The sequence below is a fragment of the Apodemus sylvaticus genome, chromosome 1 (genome assembly GCF_947179515.1).
Source record: "Apodemus sylvaticus chromosome 1, mApoSyl1.1, whole genome shotgun sequence".
Taxonomy (NCBI): domain Eukaryota; kingdom Metazoa; phylum Chordata; class Mammalia; order Rodentia; family Muridae; genus Apodemus; species Apodemus sylvaticus.
Window position 1 is genome coordinate 143,819,971 of NC_067472.1, and position 21,589 is coordinate 143,841,559.

At 42.3% G+C, this 21,589-nt stretch overlaps 2 protein-coding genes across 2 annotated transcripts in view; both read left to right on the plus strand.

Annotated features, from left to right (window-relative positions):
• The window catches only part of Entrep2 (endosomal transmembrane epsin interactor 2), a 424,545-nt gene that overhangs the window by 296,522 nt on the left and 106,434 nt on the right, over positions 1 to 21,589 (plus strand). The gene's annotated exons all lie outside the window — the stretch shown is intronic.
• Positions 2,786 to 4,208, plus strand: Nsmce3 (NSE3 homolog, SMC5-SMC6 complex component). The gene has a single exon (XM_052161376.1). It carries the CDS (start codon positions 2,898 to 2,900, stop codon positions 3,735 to 3,737), a length of 840 nt encoding a protein of 279 aa, XP_052017336.1. The 5' UTR covers positions 2,786 to 2,897; the 3' UTR covers positions 3,738 to 4,208.

Below are 21,589 nucleotides of genomic sequence, written 5' to 3' on the forward strand. Positions count from 1 at the left end.
TGCCAGGTTCTGTACTAGGTCCTTAGCAAACACATCCCTGCGAATTCTTGGAATTCAGAGATTCCTTGGTTTCCGATTGTTGGTCTGGAAGCTGAAATTTGGAGTGTGGGTACAATTCTTTTCCAGAATTGTACACTAGATTCCCTGAGGCCAAAGCTTTATGTCTTCAAGGTCACCTTGTCTGTGTTCCATCTATCTGTTTCTCCATGAATGAAAATAATAAACTAGCATGCCTCATGGGCTGCTGTGGGGCTGAAGAGGCAGTATTTACGGTTACCTTTGTAAAGGCATTAACTGTTGCCAATTGCCACCAGCAGTGTTATGACTTCATAGTTTCCATCGTCTATTTGAAGTGGAATGTGGGGTCTGCACGACCTTCTCATTACAATTTCTAACCTCCATTTTAATAACATTCTGTGTCTGTGTTTTCTGGTCTGCATCCCGGACAGTGTGGAGAAAGGTGTTTTGAGACTTAGAACCGGTTAGTTATCTTTCTTCATGTGTTTTGAGTCATGATCATTTGCTGTGTGTATGGGGCTGCTGCTAAAGGATGCTGTGGTTTCCAGTCTTGGGTGCTAGCCTAGCTGCTGGAGTTGTGTGGTGCTCTGTGAAGACATTAACACAGAAAATACTGAAATGCAGCCTGAAGGCTGACAACAGCTCCGTCTTATTCTCCAGTTCTCTCTTATCTCTTGGCTGCTGAAATTGTTTGGCTCAAGGCACAGCTGATCCTTCTGGAGGGACCTTTTTGCAATTTTTTTTTTTTTAACAGCGCAGGAGGCTTCGATGAACTTAAATACAGATTTCAATTTGCAGGCAAACTGAAGCAGATGAGTGGGAGAGTGTCATAATGCTGTGTTTTATTTATTTAGTCTAGGTCCATTCTGTGTTGTTGCAAAATAATGCACAGAGTGAGTAAATTGGAAATAGCAGAATTGTCTTTTCCTCGTGTCTCTGAAGGGTAGGAGGACTAAGGGCCAGGTACCTCCTCTGTTGAGCATCACGATGCCATGAGACAGTTAGAACGACATAGAGAATACAATGGCAAAATCAGCTTCTGCTTAACTCGTTCACCTATGAGGATGCAGCCCTCTCCAGCTGGGGATGACATTTCCAACATGGATGCTTTAAAGGACACATTCAAACTGTTGCAGCCTCTGTCATTGAGACCAACCTTTGATGATGTCTTCGTGGACCCTGTGTGGAATAGAAAATCACTGCTCAAAGCTCACTAGATTTCAGAACACTTGAATCACAACGTGGAATGCGATTTTATATTAGCATTGCAGGTCCCATTATCAGAGTGCATTTTCATATTGAATTATAAACAAAAATTTTATGCTGCTTACATTTAATGAAATTTTAATAAGGCCATGTTTTGGTGTTATTATTCAAATAATGTGATCTGAATTGCTTTCCTCTGAATATATTTGCATTAAGAAGGAAATCAATTTGACTTCGTTCTTTGAATAGTTTACCTATTTTCTTAGTGGCTTTAAAATGACAGAGGAAAACTCAGTTCCTTTGTCAGTAAATGGAGAAGAAACCCATTTGCTGAGATCTGCAGCAGTAATAGCAACAGACTGCTGATGGTTTGAGTTAATGAAATGACTCATTTTGTCTATTAGAGTTGCACAATTTAAACCATCTACAACCACACATCACAAATTGTAAAGGATGATAGCTGTTCTTTCTTATTGAGATTTTAAAGCTTACATATTAAGAGAGAGAATTAAGAAATTCACATTATTGCTATTCCCAATCATTGGTAACCTAAATTAAATGGTAATCTCTGGAGAGAGCACTCTCTTGAGAGAGCAAGTGCCTCTGGGGTGAGCATACGTCTTTTTTTTTTTATTGATATATTTTTTATTTACATTTCAAATGATTTCCCCTTTTCTGGGTCCCCACTCCCCGCAAGTCCCATAAGCCCTCTTCCATCCCCCTGTTCTTCCATCCACCGCTTCCCACTTCCCTGTTCTGGAATTCCCCTATACTCTTGCACTGAGTCTTTCCAGAACCAGGGGCCAATCCTCCATTCTCTTTGGACATCATTTAACTTGTGGATTATGTCCTGGGTATTCAAAGTTTCTAGGCTAAGTGAGCATACTTCTAACATGTTTCTGTTAAAACTGTGGATGTGGGTGGGAGGCAGTTTTCGAAAACACGTCTTCCAAAAGTTCAGCTCACATTACCAAGCTAGAACACATTATTGGCAATGCTTATGTGGTTTCTCATGGTCATCTAACTGAAATTTAATGAGGAGAATGCGAGCCTGAAAATAGGAGAAATCTTGCTTTTGAGAATAACTACCCTTACAGACTCCAAGGGATTATAAAGTAACTGGCCAGGTGGGTATGAACTCTGCCAAGGAAGGATGCCGAGACAGGATCCCCCTGGCCTTTCACGTCCGCATTTGGTGCACAAATCAACACTTTTTTTTACTTCTCAGATCTTCTCTTCTCCCTTATTTTCCCACCCCCACACATTTATCCTTTGTGTTCCATATACAAACTTTGTAGCTTAAAAACTACGCAAAAACTGTAAGACGTGTCTAAACAGGTGTGCCCTAGAATTCAACCACACACTTGCCGATAAGTTTTGGTTCTTGTTTTCTACTTATATGATATCATAAACACCATTCGATCCTCATTAAAGCTGTAGATAGAAACCAGCGGAGCAGCCTCCAGGCCTTCCGCATGCGCAGTGGCAGAGAAGATGTCCCGCCCCCGCAGGCTGGCTCCCTGTCGTATCGCTCCGCCTCCCGGACGCAGCGCGCCGGCGACTTGACGTCACGCGCGCGCCGCAACTTCTCCCAGAGCCTCTGAGGCGCGCTCTGCAGAGTCTTCTGGCGGTAACTGCTACTGAACGCGGCCTGCTCTCTGCCGACCGGTGACATGCTGCAGAAGCCGAGGGGCCGCGGCCGGCCCAGCACGCAGGCTGATCAGGAGCGGGACTGGGGAGGCGCTGGCGAGGAAGTACCCAGCACGTCCCGCGGCACGGGCGGCACCTCTCAGAGCTCCCGCGCTTCCCTGTCGGCCCCCACCGTGGGGCCGCGCACCCAGAAGCAGCTGGAGCTGAAGGTTGCCGAGCTGGTGCAGTTCCTGCTGATCAAGGACCAGAAGAAGATCCCGATCAAGCGTACGGACATCCTGAAGCACGTGGTGGGCGACTACCGGGACGTGTACCCCAACCTTATGAAGCTGGCCGCCGAGCGCCTGCAGTACGTGTTCGGGTACAAGCTGGTGGAGCTGGAGCCCAAGAGCCACACCTACATCCTCATCAACATGCTGGAGCCGGTGGAGGAGGATGCTGAGGTGAGGGGCGATCAGGGTACCCCCACCTCGGGCCTGCTTATGATAGTCCTGGGGCTTATCTTCATGAAAGGCAACACCATCACTGAGACTGAGGTCTGGGACTTCCTGCGGCGACTCGGAGTGTACCCCACTAAGAAGCATTTAATTTTCGGCGACCCAAAGAAACTCATTACCGAAGACTTTGTGCGGCAGCGCTACTTGGAGTACCGGCGGATACCCCACACCGATCCTGTGGACTATGAATTACAGTGGGGCCCGCGAACCAACCTGGAAACCAGCAAGATGAAAGTTCTTAAGTTTGTGGCCAAAGTCCATAATCAGGACCCCAAAGACTGGCCTGCACAATACTGCGAGGCTTTGGCGGATGAGGAGAGTAGGGCTAGACCTGCAGCTGCTAGTGGCCCAGCCACATCCTCTTGAACTATTGAGTTGCAGTCTGAGGGACTCGGGAGATCCAGTATAAAAGAACCAGGGGAAAGGGGTTCGGAGGAAGCTTGATTCTGCTAGGCATAAATGTCTTGGAGCGTTAGGATGTGTTGGAGGGGTTTTTTCTTTGGTTGTTTTTATTATAGTTTGGAGCTCTAAATTTTCATTGCTAAAGAGATGGAAGAAATTTTTCATTTAATTGTCTATTGTTTATAAAGAGTTTTCTAGCTTTCTAAACCTAACTGGGAAATTGTAGTACAATGTCAAACATATTCAAATTTACTTGGGTAAATTGCTTTGATGTTCTAGACGACAAAGAAACAGGGTAGCTATTATTTTAATGACTAGTTCATGGGGAAAAATAAAAGTCTTTTTAAAATTGAAAATAAAATTGTCTTAGCTTCTTATCACAGCTTTAAAAATACATATTCTGTATGAGTGTGAGCGATTGTAGTTTCAAGAAATCTGTATGATGTGTTTTCCAGCATTTTTATATTCATAATTATTACTCTTGTTATCCTATGGGTTCTACTTAAAGTTTTTTTTTCTAGTATAACAAATACTATACATTTGAGTCAGTTCACCATTATTTTTATTGTTTCCCTGTTAGAAATTGTGGCTCATAAGGAAATGTCATGATTCCAGTTGGTTTTTTTTCCCATGATACCCGATAAAGTCAATGGTGTTGCAGAAGTGTGTCAATGTGTATTAGAGCAAGTTGTAAAAACCATTGTTACATCTCGAATTTATAAAAGTGTCGTAGTGATTACCCAGGATGGATTGTGAGTCACACTGCCCAGTGCAGATCCTGTTCTCCCATGAGAATTTAGCTTGTATAGCTGTAGAATGGACTAAATCCCCTTCAGGTGTGCCATTAAGGTAAATAGATGTGGAACTGAATATAAAGTTCAGCAAAGGCCCTGGTGTGAAAAAATCTGGTCTCTTTTTACCTTTTACCCTTGATTTTGAACTGCTTTTTGCCCTTTATATCATGCCAGATCACTTCTTAGCCCCAAATTCTGGGACTAAGAAGTTCCTCCCATTTTCTTGTTTGGTATGTTTGAATAGTTCTTTAGAAGAACTTAGGGTGATGTCTGGTGCGGGCAGCCCAGACAGACCAGTGTGAACAAGGAGCTTTGGGAGGTGTGGCACAGCACAGAGACATGATGGTTTTGAAGTCATCTAACCTCAGTTTGAACTAAAAGGCTGGTCCTATGGGGTAAGTTCTGAGCCCTCAGTCTCAACTGTAAAATGGGGATGGGGGGGGGCGCAGAATCAACAAATGCTGTTATAGATGAGTCAGGAGAAAAGTTCACAGATGCCTTGGAGGTCTTGATAGCATCTGGCCAAACACTGGACACTAAAAACAACTGTTGTTCTTAGAAGAGTTGCTGCAAGCTCCTCATCAGAGGAGACAAATGCTTTCACTGGGCGGTGGTGAGGGCAGGTGACTTTAATCAGCCCTGAACTAGAGGCCAGCTGGAGTCTGGTAGCTACAAGGAATGAGGTATGAAGAAACGAGAGGGGTTACTGATTGGTGACTTGTGTGGTAGTAGTGTCCTAGTTTACTTTCTACTGCTGTGATATCCCATGACCACACGCAGCTTGGAAGGTAAGGGTTTATTTCAGTTGTAGTCCATCACTGAGAACCTGGAGGCTGGAAATAAAGCAGAAGCCATCAAGGAGCCCTGCTTACTGGCTTGCCCAGCCTGCTTAAACAGCTCAGGAGCACTTGCCCGTGGATAGCATTGTCCACAGTGAGCTGGATCCTCCCATATCAAACAACAAGACAGTGTTCCACAGACCAGTCTGATGGAAGGATTTTCTCAAGTGAGAGTCCCTCTTTCCAGATGACCCCAGTTTATGTCAAGTTGACAAACCAGTACGAGCAGATCTGGAGATTTTTAAGTCTCTTTGGATACTTTCTCGGTTAGTGTATGAATTACCTTCTGCCCACGGGCTCCTGACCTGAGTCACCTTTCACTTGTGCTGTGCTGCTTAAGTTGTCATCTGTACCCATTGCTCAGAACTGTCAGGTACAGTGATGATAGCCCAGTTTTCTGAGAGTTTCACAGTTTACTGTCAGGTTATTTTGTTGGAGATGCTGGGCTACATTAGAGGCTAGATAAGCTCTTATATCTTTCTCACCAGATTCCGGGACTACATATCATGCCATTATGTTTTTTATAACTTTACATATATGTGCACATTGATGAAGAATGTATGTTTTCCTTGTGTGGGCTTTCATGGCTTACAGAAGTGGCCTTGCGTCCTTTATCACAGTGGTTTTTAGCCAGCTATTTTGAAGTCACTGTAGATGCGTGATCGGATTCATTCCTTTTGAGTTCCTTTCATGAAAGGAGAGTACGGCCTTCTCATGTCTTCCGCATCAGGGAAGTGTTGCTACCTTAGGAGTTCAAGCTAGAAGCCAACACTTATGAGAGACACTTGCCAAGTGGCTCTTGAGCTCACACCATGTGCACCCCCACCAGCACCCAGCAGTTCTGGCTGGTTTTGCCAGCCGCCCCACACTCTGCAACCCTCATGAACACTCAGCCTTCACAGCCCAGTGGTGGATGTGGGTGCATCGTTAATACTTCACGGTGCCATCTGCTCACCTGACGGAGGGACATTGGCATCGGCCTGCCTTTTACTCTCCATTTTGACCATCAGATTTTTAAACAACAGATGGTTTTGTTTGTTGATGTGCGAGAACTCTTTGTATCTTCTGTGCATCAGTTCACTGCTGAATCCAGTTGCAAATACTGTCTATGCTTTTGGTTTTGTCATATTTGACTTTAAGGTCATAGTACCCAAGGTTGCTGTGAAAACAGCCAAGAGAAAAATAGTCAATAATGCCATCCAGTGTAAAGCCTATGAACCACACACCATAGCAAGATACACGTAGGGGTGCGATAGTGGTGGTTGCTATCTTGGGGATAACTAACAGCTGTCTAGTTGAATATAAGACCCACTCCATGGGAGGAAATCACTGCTGAATCCAGTTGCAAATACTGTCTATGCTTTTGGTTTTGTCATATTAGCAGTATTGTGGCCGTGTATTTTATACTACATTTTGAAAATTCTAATCTTCATTACGAAGGTATTTATTTTTGAGAATTTCCTACATAAAGTACTATATATTTACCTCGGTTCAACTCTTCCTACGCCCCCTCTCCCATTCAAAATCCTAACTGCTGAGAACATTAGACTGACCAGTTGGAATTAAACAATCAAGTAGGGGACTCATCCCTGAAGAAGACTAATTCTCCCTCTCAGCAATCATTTAATAGCCTGTGGTTCATCTAGGGATGAGGCCTTATGAGATTTCCCCATCTGCTCTGGCGTATCAACTGGTATTGCCCTTTATCTGATCACGTTTAGGCAGTCATATTGTTAAGATTATAGGTTCAGCTCCTCGGTCATCTGTATGAAGGACACAATCTCACAGCAGATATCCCGCTTCTCTGGTTCTTCTAACCATCCTGCCTCCTCCCAAGCCTTGCGTGTGGTGGGGTGTGTTACAGCTGGGTCGGTAGGGGTTGAGCACCCAGTGTTCTCCTGTTCTTTGCATTCTGAGCAGGAGAAGATTTCAGTAATGGTCTCCATCTGCTGCAGAAAGAAGCTGCTTTGATGAGGGGTGAGGGCTTCGCTTGTCTGTGGATTTAAGGATAAGTGTTGAAAATGCAGTTAGGAATTATAGTGGTGTAAGGAAGTGGCAGGAGTAGGTTCTTCCGGGGTTCGTGACCTCACCAGCCACAGGTGGGTTTTATAGAACCAAGCATGAATTTCCTCCTATGGAGTGGGTCTTATATTCAACTAGACAGCTGTTAGTTATCCCCAAGATAGCAACCGCCACTATCGCACCCCTAGGTGTATCTTGCTATGGTGTGTGGTTCATAGGCTTTACACTGGATGGCATTATTGACTACTTTTCTCTTGGCTGTTTTCACAGCAGCTTTGGGTACTATGAAAGCCAGTCCTTGGGCTGGTGAGATGGCTCAGCGGTTAAGAACACTGACTGTTCTTCCTAAGGTCCTGAGTTCAAATCCCAGCAACCACATGGTGGCTCACAACCATCTGTAATGAGATCTGACACCCTCTTCTGGTGTGTCTGAAGACAGCTACAGTGTACTTACATATAATAAATAAATAAATAAATCTTAAAAAAGAAAGAAAGAAAGAAAGAAAGAAAGAAAGAAAGAAAGAAAGAAAGAAAGAAAGAAAGCCAGTCCTTGGGGAGAAGGCTTCTAGTTCAAATCTAATCCAAGCCACCAAGAGCAATGACAATAGCCTATTACTTGGGGAGTCTCTATGATTCCTTTGACCAACAACTCAAAGGGAGGTTTCCCATGGCTGGCACTGCACACATACACTGTGTGTGTGTGTGTGTGTGTGTGTGTGTGTGTGCTTCAGTACATGGTATGTTTCCCTATGATCTTTTCAAACATCCTCAGTGTTCTTTATCTCTTCCCCTCCCTCAGCCCTGCCCCCCACCATCCTTCCCAGTGAATCCCTCCCTCTCCCATCTTCCCCTTTCTAGGAGCTCACTCTTCCCTCTGCCCCGTTGCCCTTTTTATTTTCCTGTTATCCGCAGCTACTTCAGTTTATATCCTCAACTCTAAAGATTCGGAGGTAGGATTCACAAGCAGGAGAAACTCTGCAGTCTTTGTCTCTGGGACTGGGTTAGCTTGCTCAGTATAATGACCTCTCACGCACTATGTTTACCTCTCATTTTTTTCTTTACATATGTATAGTATTCTGTAGTGTGTATACCCCACACTTTCACCATCAGTTGGTCAGCTGAAGGGCAGACAGTTGGCGTCTTTCCACTTCCCAGCTCTTGTGGACGGAGCTGTGAGCCTGGCCAAGCAGGCCTCTGGAATAGGGTGCTGAGTGGCGTCTTAGGTCATGTGGTAAATCTACTTTCAGTTTTCTGAGGAGTCTTCATGCTGGTTCCTATCATGGTTGCACCAGGTTGCAAATTCAGTAGCAGGGAATGAGGGCCTTCCTTTCCTCACACCCGCCTCGGGTATTCACTGTCAGCTTCTTTATTCCTCTTAGCCATTCTGATCAGGCTTTCATGAAATCTCAAAGTAATTTTAATACGAATAAGGATATTTTTGGCTGGGCAGTAGTGGTGAACACCTTTAATCCCAGCACCTGGAAGGCAGAGGTAGGCAGATTTCTGGTCTCCAGAGTGAGTCCCAGGACAGCCAGGGCCACTCAGAGAAACCCTGCCTTGAAAAACAAACAAACAAACAAACAAACAAATAAATAAATAAATAAATTTGTGTCTTTTTTTGAGAATTCTTTGATCAGATGCTAGTTCACTTTTAAGAAGTTGTTTTGTTTTGACTCTTAGCTTTTTGAGTTCTTTGTAGATTCTGGACACTCTGATTTTGAGACTTAAATCTAGGCGATTGGTCGTTAGTTTGTATTTGATTAGTCCTTAGCCTAGGTTGACTGCCGTGTTTTCTTGATAAAACTTGAATTATGCATCTTTGGCAGGAATATCATGGAAACAGTGCCATGTTATGTTTTCTGGATCCTATTGGGTGATCTAAAATTTGAATTTCTATTGTCAATTTGCAACTGTGGTTAGAGAGCTAAGACAGGCATCTGATGGTCCTCTCTAGTCACTGGGAACTTTTCATTTCCTTCTTTATAACTTATATAAAGATACTTTTGAAATTTCCCAGGTATTATATTTCTCAACAGAATCTCACTGTGGATCTAATGAGACGGTTCAGTGAGTAAAGGCATTTGCCACCAGGGCCTGAGAGCCTTCGCTGGATCCCTGGGACCCGCACTGCAGAAAGAACACATTGGCTCCTGAAAATTCTTCCCTGCCCTCAGCACAGTGCCCCAGTGTAGGAATGCTCTCCCTCCAAATAAATGTTACTGCTTACAATAAAGATTTCTTTTTAAAATGTGCCCCCACCCCCACCCCCACGAGACAGGGTTTCTCTGTGTAGCCGTGACTGTCCTGGAACTCACTCTGTAGACCAAGCTGGCCTCCAACTCAGAAATCTGCCTGCCTCTGCCTCCCAAGTGCTGGGATTAAAGGCGTGAGCCACAACTGCCTGGCTTTTAAAATGTTTTTAGTTGAAATAAAATCACTTTTCCTCTAAAATTTTAAATTTCAGTGGGTTTACCTATTTATATCTGGATTCACCCTTGGGTTATATCACATAGACACAATCACAAATTCCTCCTGATTTGGCCCATGGGAGCCCTTTGAACTGAATTTTATGTGTTTAATGTTTTCCCTTTATTTTTGCACTGCTTCTATTTTTCTTTAAAGTGCAAAAAGATCAGTCTTATTTGATCTTTGCCTGTTTTAACCCTGGTGGAGGTGGCTGTTTCTCCTGGGAGTTCTGGTGCCTTCAGATGACTGAAATTCAGATCCAAGGTTGCTAGGTTTGTGCATTCCTAGTGAAGTGCTTCCTCCAGCCACTCTAGGTGGCAGGGGTGGGTGTGGGTGGGGGGCGGGGAGCCATCTGCCCACCACAGTGTTCTCCACACTGAGGTTACATCTACAGTGCCATTTGTACCCCAGACCCACTGTGCTCAGTCTAGTTCTTCCCTTCCCACCTGTGTAGATGTCTTTCTGTCAACAGAAGTCCATATCCTCTGGGCTGGAAAGATGACTCAGCAGTTAAGAGCACTGACTGCTCTTCAGGAGGTCCTGAGTTCATATCCCAGCAACCTCATGGTGGGTCACAAACATCTGTAAGGAGATCGGATACCCTCTTCTGGTGTGTCTGAAGACAGCTATGGTGTACTTAAATCTTTTTTAAAAAAATCCATATCCTCAGGCTTTATTCTAACAGTGCTAGTAAGACTTCTAGTACCTCTCTGTGGGTTTTTGGCATCCCCTCAGATGCCTGCCTGTCTGTCTGTCTGTCTGTCTGTCTCTCTCTCTCTCTCTCTCTCTGTGTGTGTGTGTGTGTGTGTGTGTGTGTGTGTGTGTGTTGATAAGGTATATAATATATAAGTACTTGTGAAGACAGGACAACCTCAGGTGCCATGCCTCTGGCACTGTCTGCTTTTGAGGCAGGTCTCCTCACCCACCTGGAACTTGCTGGATAGGCCAGGCTGGCTGGCCAGCCAGTCCTGAGGAGTCTGCTGTCTGCATCCTCCTACCAGTGAGATTGTAAGCATGCACCACACTTGGGGTTTTTCACATAGGGCTGGAGATGAAGCTCAGGTCCTCATGCTTGTAGAAAGCATCTTGCTGACTGAGAATTCCCAGTTCTCTCTTCTTCCTTTAATGGCTGACCGAGTGAATTGTTCAAGAAACAAAATATTCCAATCTCAAGAAAATGTACTGAGGAACTTTTGCCATATTGCATAAGAATTTGTTAATTATTGTATGCTTTTGACTCTTTGAAAGGGGTTCTCCTGTGTAAGGTTATATAGGCCCAACGATATTTGTGAGTACCTTAAAATATATAATTTTTTGAGAATTTCTTATATATATGTAATATATTTGGAATATATTCACCCATCCTTTCCTCCTAATTCCATCAAGATCCACTCCCAACCCACTCCCAACCTTGTACACTCTAAAACTACTTTTAACACAAGAGTTCAATTCGTGCTGCCGACACACAGTATGGCATGGTGTCATTCAATGGAGTGAGGTTCACCCAGCAGAGGTCACATCTGTAGAGCAGATAAGAGTCACATCCCTCCCCTGGCAGCTTTCAGCTATCAAAACAGCTCCTCAGCTAGGGGGAGAGGCTCATGACCCCCTCTTCATTTCATGCTAAAATGTTGACTGGCTGAATCATGGGCAGGTCTTGTGCAGTCAACCACGGTTGCTGTGAGTCCATGAGTCCAGTGGTCCTCTTGTGTTTAGAGGACACTGTTTGCTCCAGTCTACCTCACCCTCTAGCTCCTACTATCTTTCTGTGATGTCCCTGAAGCCCTTGAGAAAGGTAGTGTGACATAGATGTCTCATTTGGGACTCAGCACCCCACAGTCACTTCATGCTCCTTGACCAATTGTGAGTTTCTGTATTTGTCACCATCTACCACACACAGAATGTCTCTGTTGAAATTTGGAGATGGTATTGATCTATAGGGTGAGAAATATGAACTTAGAGGACACTTTGATACTCTGCCCATTTAGCAGAATAATAGCAATAGGTTCATACCTGGGCCTGTGAGCACCCCCATCATGGGTATTTTTGACCAGATTGACAGTGCCAGATGTGTGTTTCCTCTAGTGCGCAGGGCTTAAATCCAATCAGATAGCAGTTGGTAACATATATAACATTTGTGCCATTGTTGCACCTAGGACCAACCAATCATTGGCTTATTATTGTAGCTCACAGGGCCCACAGCTGAGTAAGGCTCAGTGACTTCCCAAGATCCCACAGTCTTCATGACACCTTCCAGCTCAGTGGAAGCTTCCTGACCAGTATCAGTTTGATTTATCTGTGTCCTGTGACTGAAGTGTACAATGTGGGCAGCAATAGGGTCTTACCATCAAGTCCTGGTGAGCAACCTAGAACAGTGCCAACAGCCCGTTCAGGTTGCCCTTGGACTCACTGTTCTCTTTCTCAGCACTGCATGTTGTGTGTTCTAGGTTTGCTGGTATGTGGCACTGTACCATGGAGGTGGGGGTAAGGCGGGGAATCCAACTATGTCTTTAATTCTTTCATTTGGAAAATTCCATGCATGTAAAAGTAGAAAGCCAATAGAATCATTTTACTGCACGGGTAATTTTGTCCCACCTGTGTCTCCCCCTCACCTCCTTATAGCCTATCTATCATCTGTACATATTTTCGATGTGTCTCTGAAGGACACAGATTCTCATACTGAGACAAATGAGTTTTGTATTTGCTGGGATGCTGGGATGCCTTTCCTTTTCAGCATGTTTTATATTGCTTACCACACCAACTCTCTGCTCTTCTGAGACAGAGCCCCCTTGGCTGTAGTATGAACCCACTGCCTTTTGCCCTCTGTTCATTTCTAGCTTTGCTCCGTTTTGACCAGAGTATGTACTTCATATAATTACACTCTTTCCATATCTGTTGAGCATTTTTGTGAATCTCCCTGGGTGTTTATTTGTCTAGGGTTTTCTTTGCCTGACTTTGGTTTCATGATAATGACAACTTTGTATGACAAGTTAAGAAGCATTCCCTCTCCTCCAAGTTTGGAAAAAGTAGGATTATTATTAACTCTTTAGGTGCTTAGGAGAATTCACTGGGAGATGAAGGGTAGGGCTGTTTTAGTCTTTGCTAGGATTTTGATTTCTGTCTTATCTCTTGTGAATGTAGCAGCAGCTTCTCCTCCTTACCATCCAGAGGTTTACTTTTATGTGTGGTGTGTGTGTATGTGTTTATGTATGTATATGCATATGGATGCTGTATGTGTTCCTGATGTATGTATGAATATATGTTTATATATGTGTATGTGGTGTGTGTGAGTACATGTTCACATGTACATGTGTGGTGTGTATGTGGGAGTATGTGTTCACATGTACATGTGTGGTGTGTATGTGGAAGTACATATTCACATGTGTATTGTGGTATATGTGGTGATATGTTTCTATGTAGTGTGTGTGCATGTATGTATGTGGTATCTGTATGAGTGTATGTATATGTGGTATGTATATGTATGTATATGGTGTGTGTATATGTAACCCGTCCCGCGGGTCAGTTATTCCAGGTTTCCGAAGGGGTGCTACCTGCGGGTCAAAAGGGGGGGAGAGAGACAGAGGCCAAGCACCAAGAATGAAAAGCCACTCTGAGTTGTGTCAAAGCCTCGTTTATTGTTCTGGGGTACCCAGGTTTTAAGGTTTCCAGGAGGGGAGTACCCCAAGGTAAGGACAAAGAGGGGCAGAGGTATTCCTGGCATTTACGACAGGAGATGAGAAGGTCATCTGATGAAGATACCCGGAGTCGGCGATGTTGACGCAGGCAGGATCATTCTGCAGTAATCTCGAGACAATGGCTAAACAAATACCCATTGGAGAGGCTCTTGTTTGCTTTTCTCAGGGCCTTAGCCCTGTCAGCCAAAGTGAGGGTCTCTAATGGCTTCCTACAACTCCTCCTTTTTTCTTTCTTAAGTTGAGGGGTGGCTATGGAAAGAGGGTCGGTGGAGAGCCTGTCTTAGGCTATGTGGTTTTGCCCCCACGTCCAGCACCGCAGTAACTAGGCCTTTTTAGATCCTAGTAGGGCAGGGCCTCTGTCTTAGGCTATGTAAGTTGCATCCACTCCTGGCATCACATCCCACTCCAATGGCTTAATCAGGCCCTTGGTGGGTGTGACGGGCATCCAGGTAGCGGACTCACAATAATCCCGTCATGGAGTCACCCTGCAGCCAAGAGGCGGTGTGCATCTGGCTCGTGGCACCACAATATTTCCCGTCATTGGCTACTCCACAGCTTATGGCCCTCAGCCACTATTAGGAGCTGGAGGTCACCCTCTCTGGCATTGACGTTTCTACTGCTTAGGAACCAAGAAAGCTCTGTGCCTGCAGCAAGGGTAGAAAACTAAAGGCCGATGGTTGCTACCTCCACGTCTGTCAAGGCAGAATCAATCTGTGATTTAACAAAACTGGTTAATCTGTTAAAGGCCCAGGGGCCAAATGACAAAAGAAACAAAAGACCCAGGAGGGGCCCCAAAAGGCTGGAGAGCAAGGTGGAAAGTCAGGGTGAAATCTCAGCATCAGCATATTCTGGCAGCTAGCATGTTCCTTCAGCATCCTGTAGAAAAAACACAAACATACCTTTTCTCTACACTTAGAGTTCCCTGGCATTAAAATTTAAAATTTTTTATGGTATATAGAGATGTTATTCTCCCCTCTTTTATTATAAAAATATTGCAAAGTTATTTTTATTATAAAAATATTGCAAAGTTCTATGGGCTTGTTCTATAATATCTTGTCTTTGCGAATTATGAGGAATCTCAGTAATATGACTAATATCAAATTGTTAATAAGACATCTTAAATGACTGGTTATAATAATCAGTTATAATATTTGTCTTAATCTGATTTGGAACATTTAGTATAAAAAATAACATATGTAATGACTAATTTTATTTTTGTTTCTTATGTTAAAACAGTTATAACTAGAAAGCCTGAAAAGCTGTCAATAGTCGTATGTATATTTTTGATTAATTTTTTGAATTGTATTTGTATAAATAATTGTAAAATTTAAGAATTAGTATCATTAAAAAGAAACAACTTTAAGCAATTGCAAGCCATGAGCTATATATGTATATTATTAATATAAAAATCAAAAGTTTGATTTTTAACATTTTAAAAGAACAGCTACAGCACCCAGTTCAATTATCTGTGCTGAAGCAAGGGGACACTCAAAAGAATAAATATGTGATCTAATTATATGAGCTTTACTCCCATAGTAGATGCATTTTTATAGGATGCATGTATAAATCTATAACAATATAAAAACATGTATAGAGGCAAATTTTTATTAATTTATCTTTTAGATAACAATTATTAATTTTGTCAAAAAGGCTTGTCATGTAATAGATTAACAATTAATAATAATCAATTTGATTGTTGTTTAAAATAAGGAACAAACATTTTATCATGCTCTTAAAACATCCTTTTAAAAAATATTTTTATGATTTTATTTTGTAACATTTTATTATTATATCAAATCTTTATTGGAGGATGTCAAAATCGTATTTGGAGAGATTTTACATTAATGTTCTCTTTGTTAAGGAATGGAAGTGAACATAAACTGTTGACAAATACTTATGGTAGCTTTCTCCAAGTTATGTCTCTCAATATTTATTTTGCATCTATCTTGAGAATAGCAGAGGCTTAAATGACAAACTTAAAGCAGTGTCTTAGGCAAAATATTTATCTTAACACCTTTTGAAAATCATTTTCTTAAAAATTTCAAAAGCCCATGTTAAGAGCAAGCCATTTCCTGAGGAATAACTTTCTAATGAAATTCTTTTATAGATCTAAGTTTGAACTTTATTTTGAACCACATCTGTATGAATCTGTTAAAAATGTTCTTTTGGCCAGAAACTCTCTAAGTGAGGCCTGCAAGACAAAACTGCATCTCTCAATCCTCTGCAGCTTTGAGCAGCTTTGAGGCAGCTCTGAGCTTTGTATTAACTCAAATGCAAATCTCCTGATCTGAGTTTGTTATCTCTAAGGCCAGACCTACACCCACCGGTCCTGTAAAGAGTAACCAGACCCCATTGTATGAAGGTCAAATAACAAAAGGAACCTGTAATATCAAAGCATAACTACAATTTGTTGAAAGCAAAACCCAGTTTTAAATAATCTTTTCTCCTTAAAATTAATGGCAAATATATTTTTATATTGTAAAGTTTGTCCATCATCTTGTGTTTGAATGTATGACTTTGTAACTTATTGAAGAGAAATTATTTTAAATCATATTTCTTATAAGTCCAATCTCCAGGCCAAGATTTACACAAAACACCATGTCAATTTAGAAGCATCTTAGAGGCCTGTATTTCCTGGGTTGCGTCATGCCACGTGTAGCTAGTCAAGATGGCTCCGACACTGAATCAGCGGTTTTAAACTAACCCTTTTTTAAAATAACATTATACCTTTTAAATCATAACCAATTAATTTATAACTCTATAGTCAAGATATGTAAAACATTTATACCTTTAAGACTAATTAGAAATAAAAATGAAGCGATCATACAAATCTCATAAATTTAAACCAAATATATATTTTTTTCTAGCTGTAACTTCAGAGGAATAAAGCACTTTGAACCCAATCATCATCATGATAGAAATTTTTCTAGGAGAATTAACCATTTCCGCTTGTCCGGCACCTGGCCCTTTAAGAAGCAGCTTTTTTTTTCCCAGATGTCTTTGACTCCTACCTTAGAATGTGAGGCACCTCAAATTAGCCTCTTCTGTGTAAACCACAATTGGCAGGACTGCCAGCAAGGTAACGCCTTTTTACCATTTTTTTTTTTTTTACATAAAACATAAAAAACAACCAATCATTCAGCCAAACAAAACAATAGACAACATGAATTGACACACATATAGACAAGTTTTGGTGCACCAAAGACATACAATAGACAGAGAGGGAACTTGATGTCCCCAAAAGATCCAAATATCTTAACCGGAACTAAGGAGATCTCCAGTAGGTTTCAGAGAGAAAACAGGACGTCTCCCATTTTCTTCTCCTTTCTAGGAGAGTTTTGAAATAGCTTCTAACCATTATTATTATTATTATTTATATATATTTTTTTGATACCGTGTCCTACACATGCAAAAACTGCTTTTCTGCAACCTGCTTTTTCTTTTGTTTAAGATTTAACAAGGGGGAAGGAGGATGCCTAGTTGAACACACACACCTGTGGAGAGGGATGGGAGGAGAGTCCAGGTCTTACATGCTGCCCATGAGCAGTTTTTCTCCAGCCGCCTCAGCAGCAGTCTCTGACTTCTACCTGCATGGGTCTCCCCTGTCCATTTTTGCCTAGTCCCTGTCCAGGGAGATAGCCCTGGGAGATCATTTGTTGAGCAATAACCTCATTGGGACCACACATAAGGACTCTCATTTGAAAGTGAATGTCTCTTCCCCAGAGGTTAACAGGCAGACCAGAAACCACGGAGGGCTGAGTAGAGCCAGTATTTCCCTCTGTCCTCCCAAGTCAGCAACTTTGAGCTCTGGAGAGTATTTTTTTGATTGTCCAATCCCCTGCAGATGGGTTAGAGAGGCTTGCAATAGGCCAAGCAGGGGGCCAAGCACATTGCGAGATCACAGTAGAATCGGCACCTGAGTCTAAGATGCCCTCAAAACTTTTACCATTTATTTTAAGGCTGAGTATAGGACGATCTCTGGTGATTGCCTGGACCCAGTTAAGGTCTGAGGGATCTGGCTGAGAGGAGCCACGCTGCATGCCTATCACAGGGTATAGGGTGGCGGGCCACGTGGAGGGGCTTGTTTTGGCTCTGGCTTTTTCTAGGCATTTGACTTGAAATAAATCTTGAAGTTAGAATGACCATTTGTCCCTCGTAGCTCCTTTAAGAGGACTGCTTGCTCTCTGCAGCTTTTCTCCTCCAAGTTGGCTTTCTCCCCAGGGGTTCTCTAAACTTAATGACATATCAGCAAGGGATGGGTCCCTCGGGAGCGGAGGATAAGAGAAGTTACAGGAGCGGATGGCGGGGACTCAGACCTGTCTATAATGACCAAGGAAGGTTTTGGAGAGTTCTTTTTATGGGAAAGCAAGGTCACAGAAGCTGCCTGAGACAAAGGGCGGAGGCAATATTCAGCAGGGTCCTAGTTCTCACTCTGAATGAGCCTCCAGTAACTAAAGAATGTATCAAACATTGATTCACCTGTACCTGTTTTTAAAATCTTATTAATTTCTTTACCAACCTTATCTCAAGTTAACGGGTGAATATCAGGTCCACTTAAAATTAACCAAGGACATTTCTCATGACAAAACAAAAGAACTTAATTAAATCTTTTTTCTTAACTCTTACTCCTCTCTCCCTGAATGATTGCTTGATTTCTCCTATGAATCAAGCCTCTTTAGCCTCTTTTTTTTTTTTTTTTTTTTTTTTTCCCCAATGACAATCGGACGACAATGTTTGGCCACTCACCTGCCCCTCCAGCGACGCACGAGCGATGCGGTCTGTGGGGTCCTTCATTCCTTTTCCCGGGATTTCTCCTCCGTCGTCCGGTAGTTGACCGTACTTCGGGTCCCTGGTTCGGGCGCCACTGGAACCCGTCCCGCGGGTCAGTTATTCCAGGTTTCCGAAGGGGTGCTACCTGCGGGTCAAAAGGGGGGGAGAGAGACAGAGGCCAAGCACCAAGAATGAAAAGCCACTCTGAGTTGTGTCAAAGCCTCGTTTATTGTTCTGGGGTACCCAGGTTTTAAGGTTTCCAGGAGGGGAGTACCCCAAGGTAAGGACAAAGAGGGGCAGAGGTATTCCTGGCATTTACGACAGGAGATGAGAAGGTCATCTGATGAAGATACCCGGAGTCGGCGATGTTGACGCAGGCAGGATCATTCTGCAGTAATCTCGAGACAATGGCTAAACAAATACCCATTGGAGAGGCTCTTGTTTGCTTTTCTCAGGGCCTTAGCCCTGTCAGCCAAAGTGAGGGTCTCTAATGGCTTCCTACATGTATATATGGATGCATGTGTGTATGTATGTGAGTGTATGTATGTGGTATGTGTGTCATGTGTGTATTTGTGTGGTATGTATGTATTTATGTATATATATATGTGTGTATGTATATGAGTCTATGTGTGTGTATGTATGTGAATGTATGTGTGTATGAATGTGTGTGTGTGTGTGCACACACATATATGTGTATATGTATATGTGTGTTGAAGCTTTCACACATGCACTTTTCAGAAGTTGGTTCGCTGCTTCCCCCTTGTTACTTCTCTATGTGTTATGTACAGAGGAGCTTCAGGTCCATATTCTCACTTCCTGTCTTTCCACAGGAGTGCTGGGATTACAGACCTGAGTTTTTTCTTGGGTTCAGTGGAACAAACTGAGGTTCTCAGGGTTGCATGGCTGAGGATTTTACTGGCTGAGCCTCTGCCCTTCTAATTCTTCTTAAGTAATTGTGCCCAAACTGAAGCTAAACACCAGTTAAAGTAGTAAGGACACACTTTCATTGGCACTGTGTTATTGGTGAGGTGTCAGAATCGTGTACAGGGGAAACTTGGGCATTTTGAAGGCAGAGTTAGGAAGAGCGAGTATGCATTGAGGAGGGAGCTGATTTCAGAATCAGAAGTGAGACCTGATGTGTAAGAGTTCCATCTCTGTTTGTTCTGAAAGCTCCTGCTAATATTCCAACATCTTGGAGGCAAGACTCCACCTTCCAGCTGGGCTGGAACAAACAGCAGTCTGTGGAAGCCTTGCCTTTGCTCAGTGGTCATGCCAAGGAGACTTCATTCCATCCCAAGGCTGTGCCTAGAGCTACCAGACTGTCATGTTCCATTCACATCTCCTGGGCTGTGGATGAGGCCTTCCTGAGAAGAGGACACCGAGGGGGCCCTGCAGAATTGGTCAAGAGGAAAATCTCTATGTCTCAAAACTCACCAATATCACATTCATATTTAACTTATGAGTGAACACATTATCAGATGAACACATTTGTCATAATATTAAAAAGTCCTTAACATTTCTGTGGGGTCAGTATTAGTATCCCCATTTTTGTTTTTTTTTTTTTTGTTGTTGTTGTTGTTTTTTATTTCATGTGTATTTTCTCTCTCTATTTTTCTTTCGCTGAAGGCTTGCCAATTTTGGTAATATTTGCCAAGATCTAACTTTAGTTCTGTGTGCCCATATCTACTATTTTTCTTTTTCTTTCTTTCTTTCTTTCTTCCTTTCTTTCTTTCTTTCTTTCTTTCTTTCTTTCTTTCTTTCTTTCTTTCTTTCTTTCTTTCTTTCTTTCTTTCTTTCTTTCTTTCTTTCTTTCTTTCTTTCTTTTTTTGCCTCTGATCTGCTGTGTATTATTTCTCAGCTCCTGTGAGTTTTGTTATTCATTTTCTCTTAGTTTTTAATTCTTTACTTTGAAATGTCAGAATCTTGCCATAGGCCTTTTTTCTTTTTGGACATAGACAGATGTGTACTGCCCAAAACCTCTCTGCACATGGCTTTTCCTGGATTCCACATGCTCTGCTGAGCTTCTCACTTTCTTTTATTGTAAAGATTTCTTCTTTTTCTTTTTCTTATTTTCTAGTGAGTTCCTCTTTGACCTAGTGGTTGTTTAGGAGTGTGTGGCTAACTGGCATGCTTGGCTTCTGTTCTGACCGCTGGCGTTACTTCCTGTTAGTGAGGGAAAGTACTTCACATGGATCCAGTCATTCACAGTGTTGAGGAGCACCTGTCTTCTGCAGGCAGATCCTAGATCTCACCCTTCTTTATTTGGCGAGGTCATATGTCCCTGAGGTTGGGATGTATCCCTGAGGTTGGGATGTATCCCGGAGGTTGGGATGTGTCTCTGAGGTTGGGATGTCGCCCATTTCCATCAGTTCTTACTGCCTATGGTATTTCTGGGTCCTTATTTTTTATTGATATCCCATGTAGACATTTTCATCATTAAAAATAAATTATGAAAGTATCAGCTCTGTCCTGGTTTGATTCACATTTGGAGGACTCCGTTGTTTTGATATATAGTTTCGTAGTTGCCTATTTTTATGAACTAGATATTTTTCTTGCTACATTACTGCACATTTTATGGTCCTTGTAACAGTTTTTCACACTTTATCTATTTTGAAGACATTAGTATAGCCTCACTAACTCTCTCTCTAATGACCAGGCCTGTTTTTTTGTGCTGTCTTTTTAAACATTTTTTTAAAAATGTTTGTGTCTTTGTACCTAAAGTTAGTTCTCCTTTGCAACATATAAGTAGATCTCTTTTTAAAAGACACATACTATACCATCACTGACTGCAAATCAAATATTTAAACTATCATGGCTCTGCTATCTCATTTGCTTTGTATATATTTTATTTTTTTATATTTCAGTTATTTTCAATGATTATTTTATTTTGGTTGGATAAATTTTCCTAGTGTTTTATTTTATTTCCTATTATATCTGTTCCCTATTATTTTAAATACTCTGTTGTTTATTGTATTTGCTTATTTATGTTCTATTTGTTTGTACCTATAGGTTCGTTAGCTGCCTGCATGTCTGCACCACATATATCACGTGTGCATTGCCTACAGAGGCCAGAAGAGTATGTTAGATCCCTTGAAATTGAAGTTACAGATAGTTGAGAGACACCATTTGGTGCTGCAGACCAAACCCAGGCCCTCCAGTGCTCTTAACTGCTGAGCCATCTCTCTGGATCCTGCTGCATAGCTTTTCATTGTTTCTCAGTAATGAGCTTG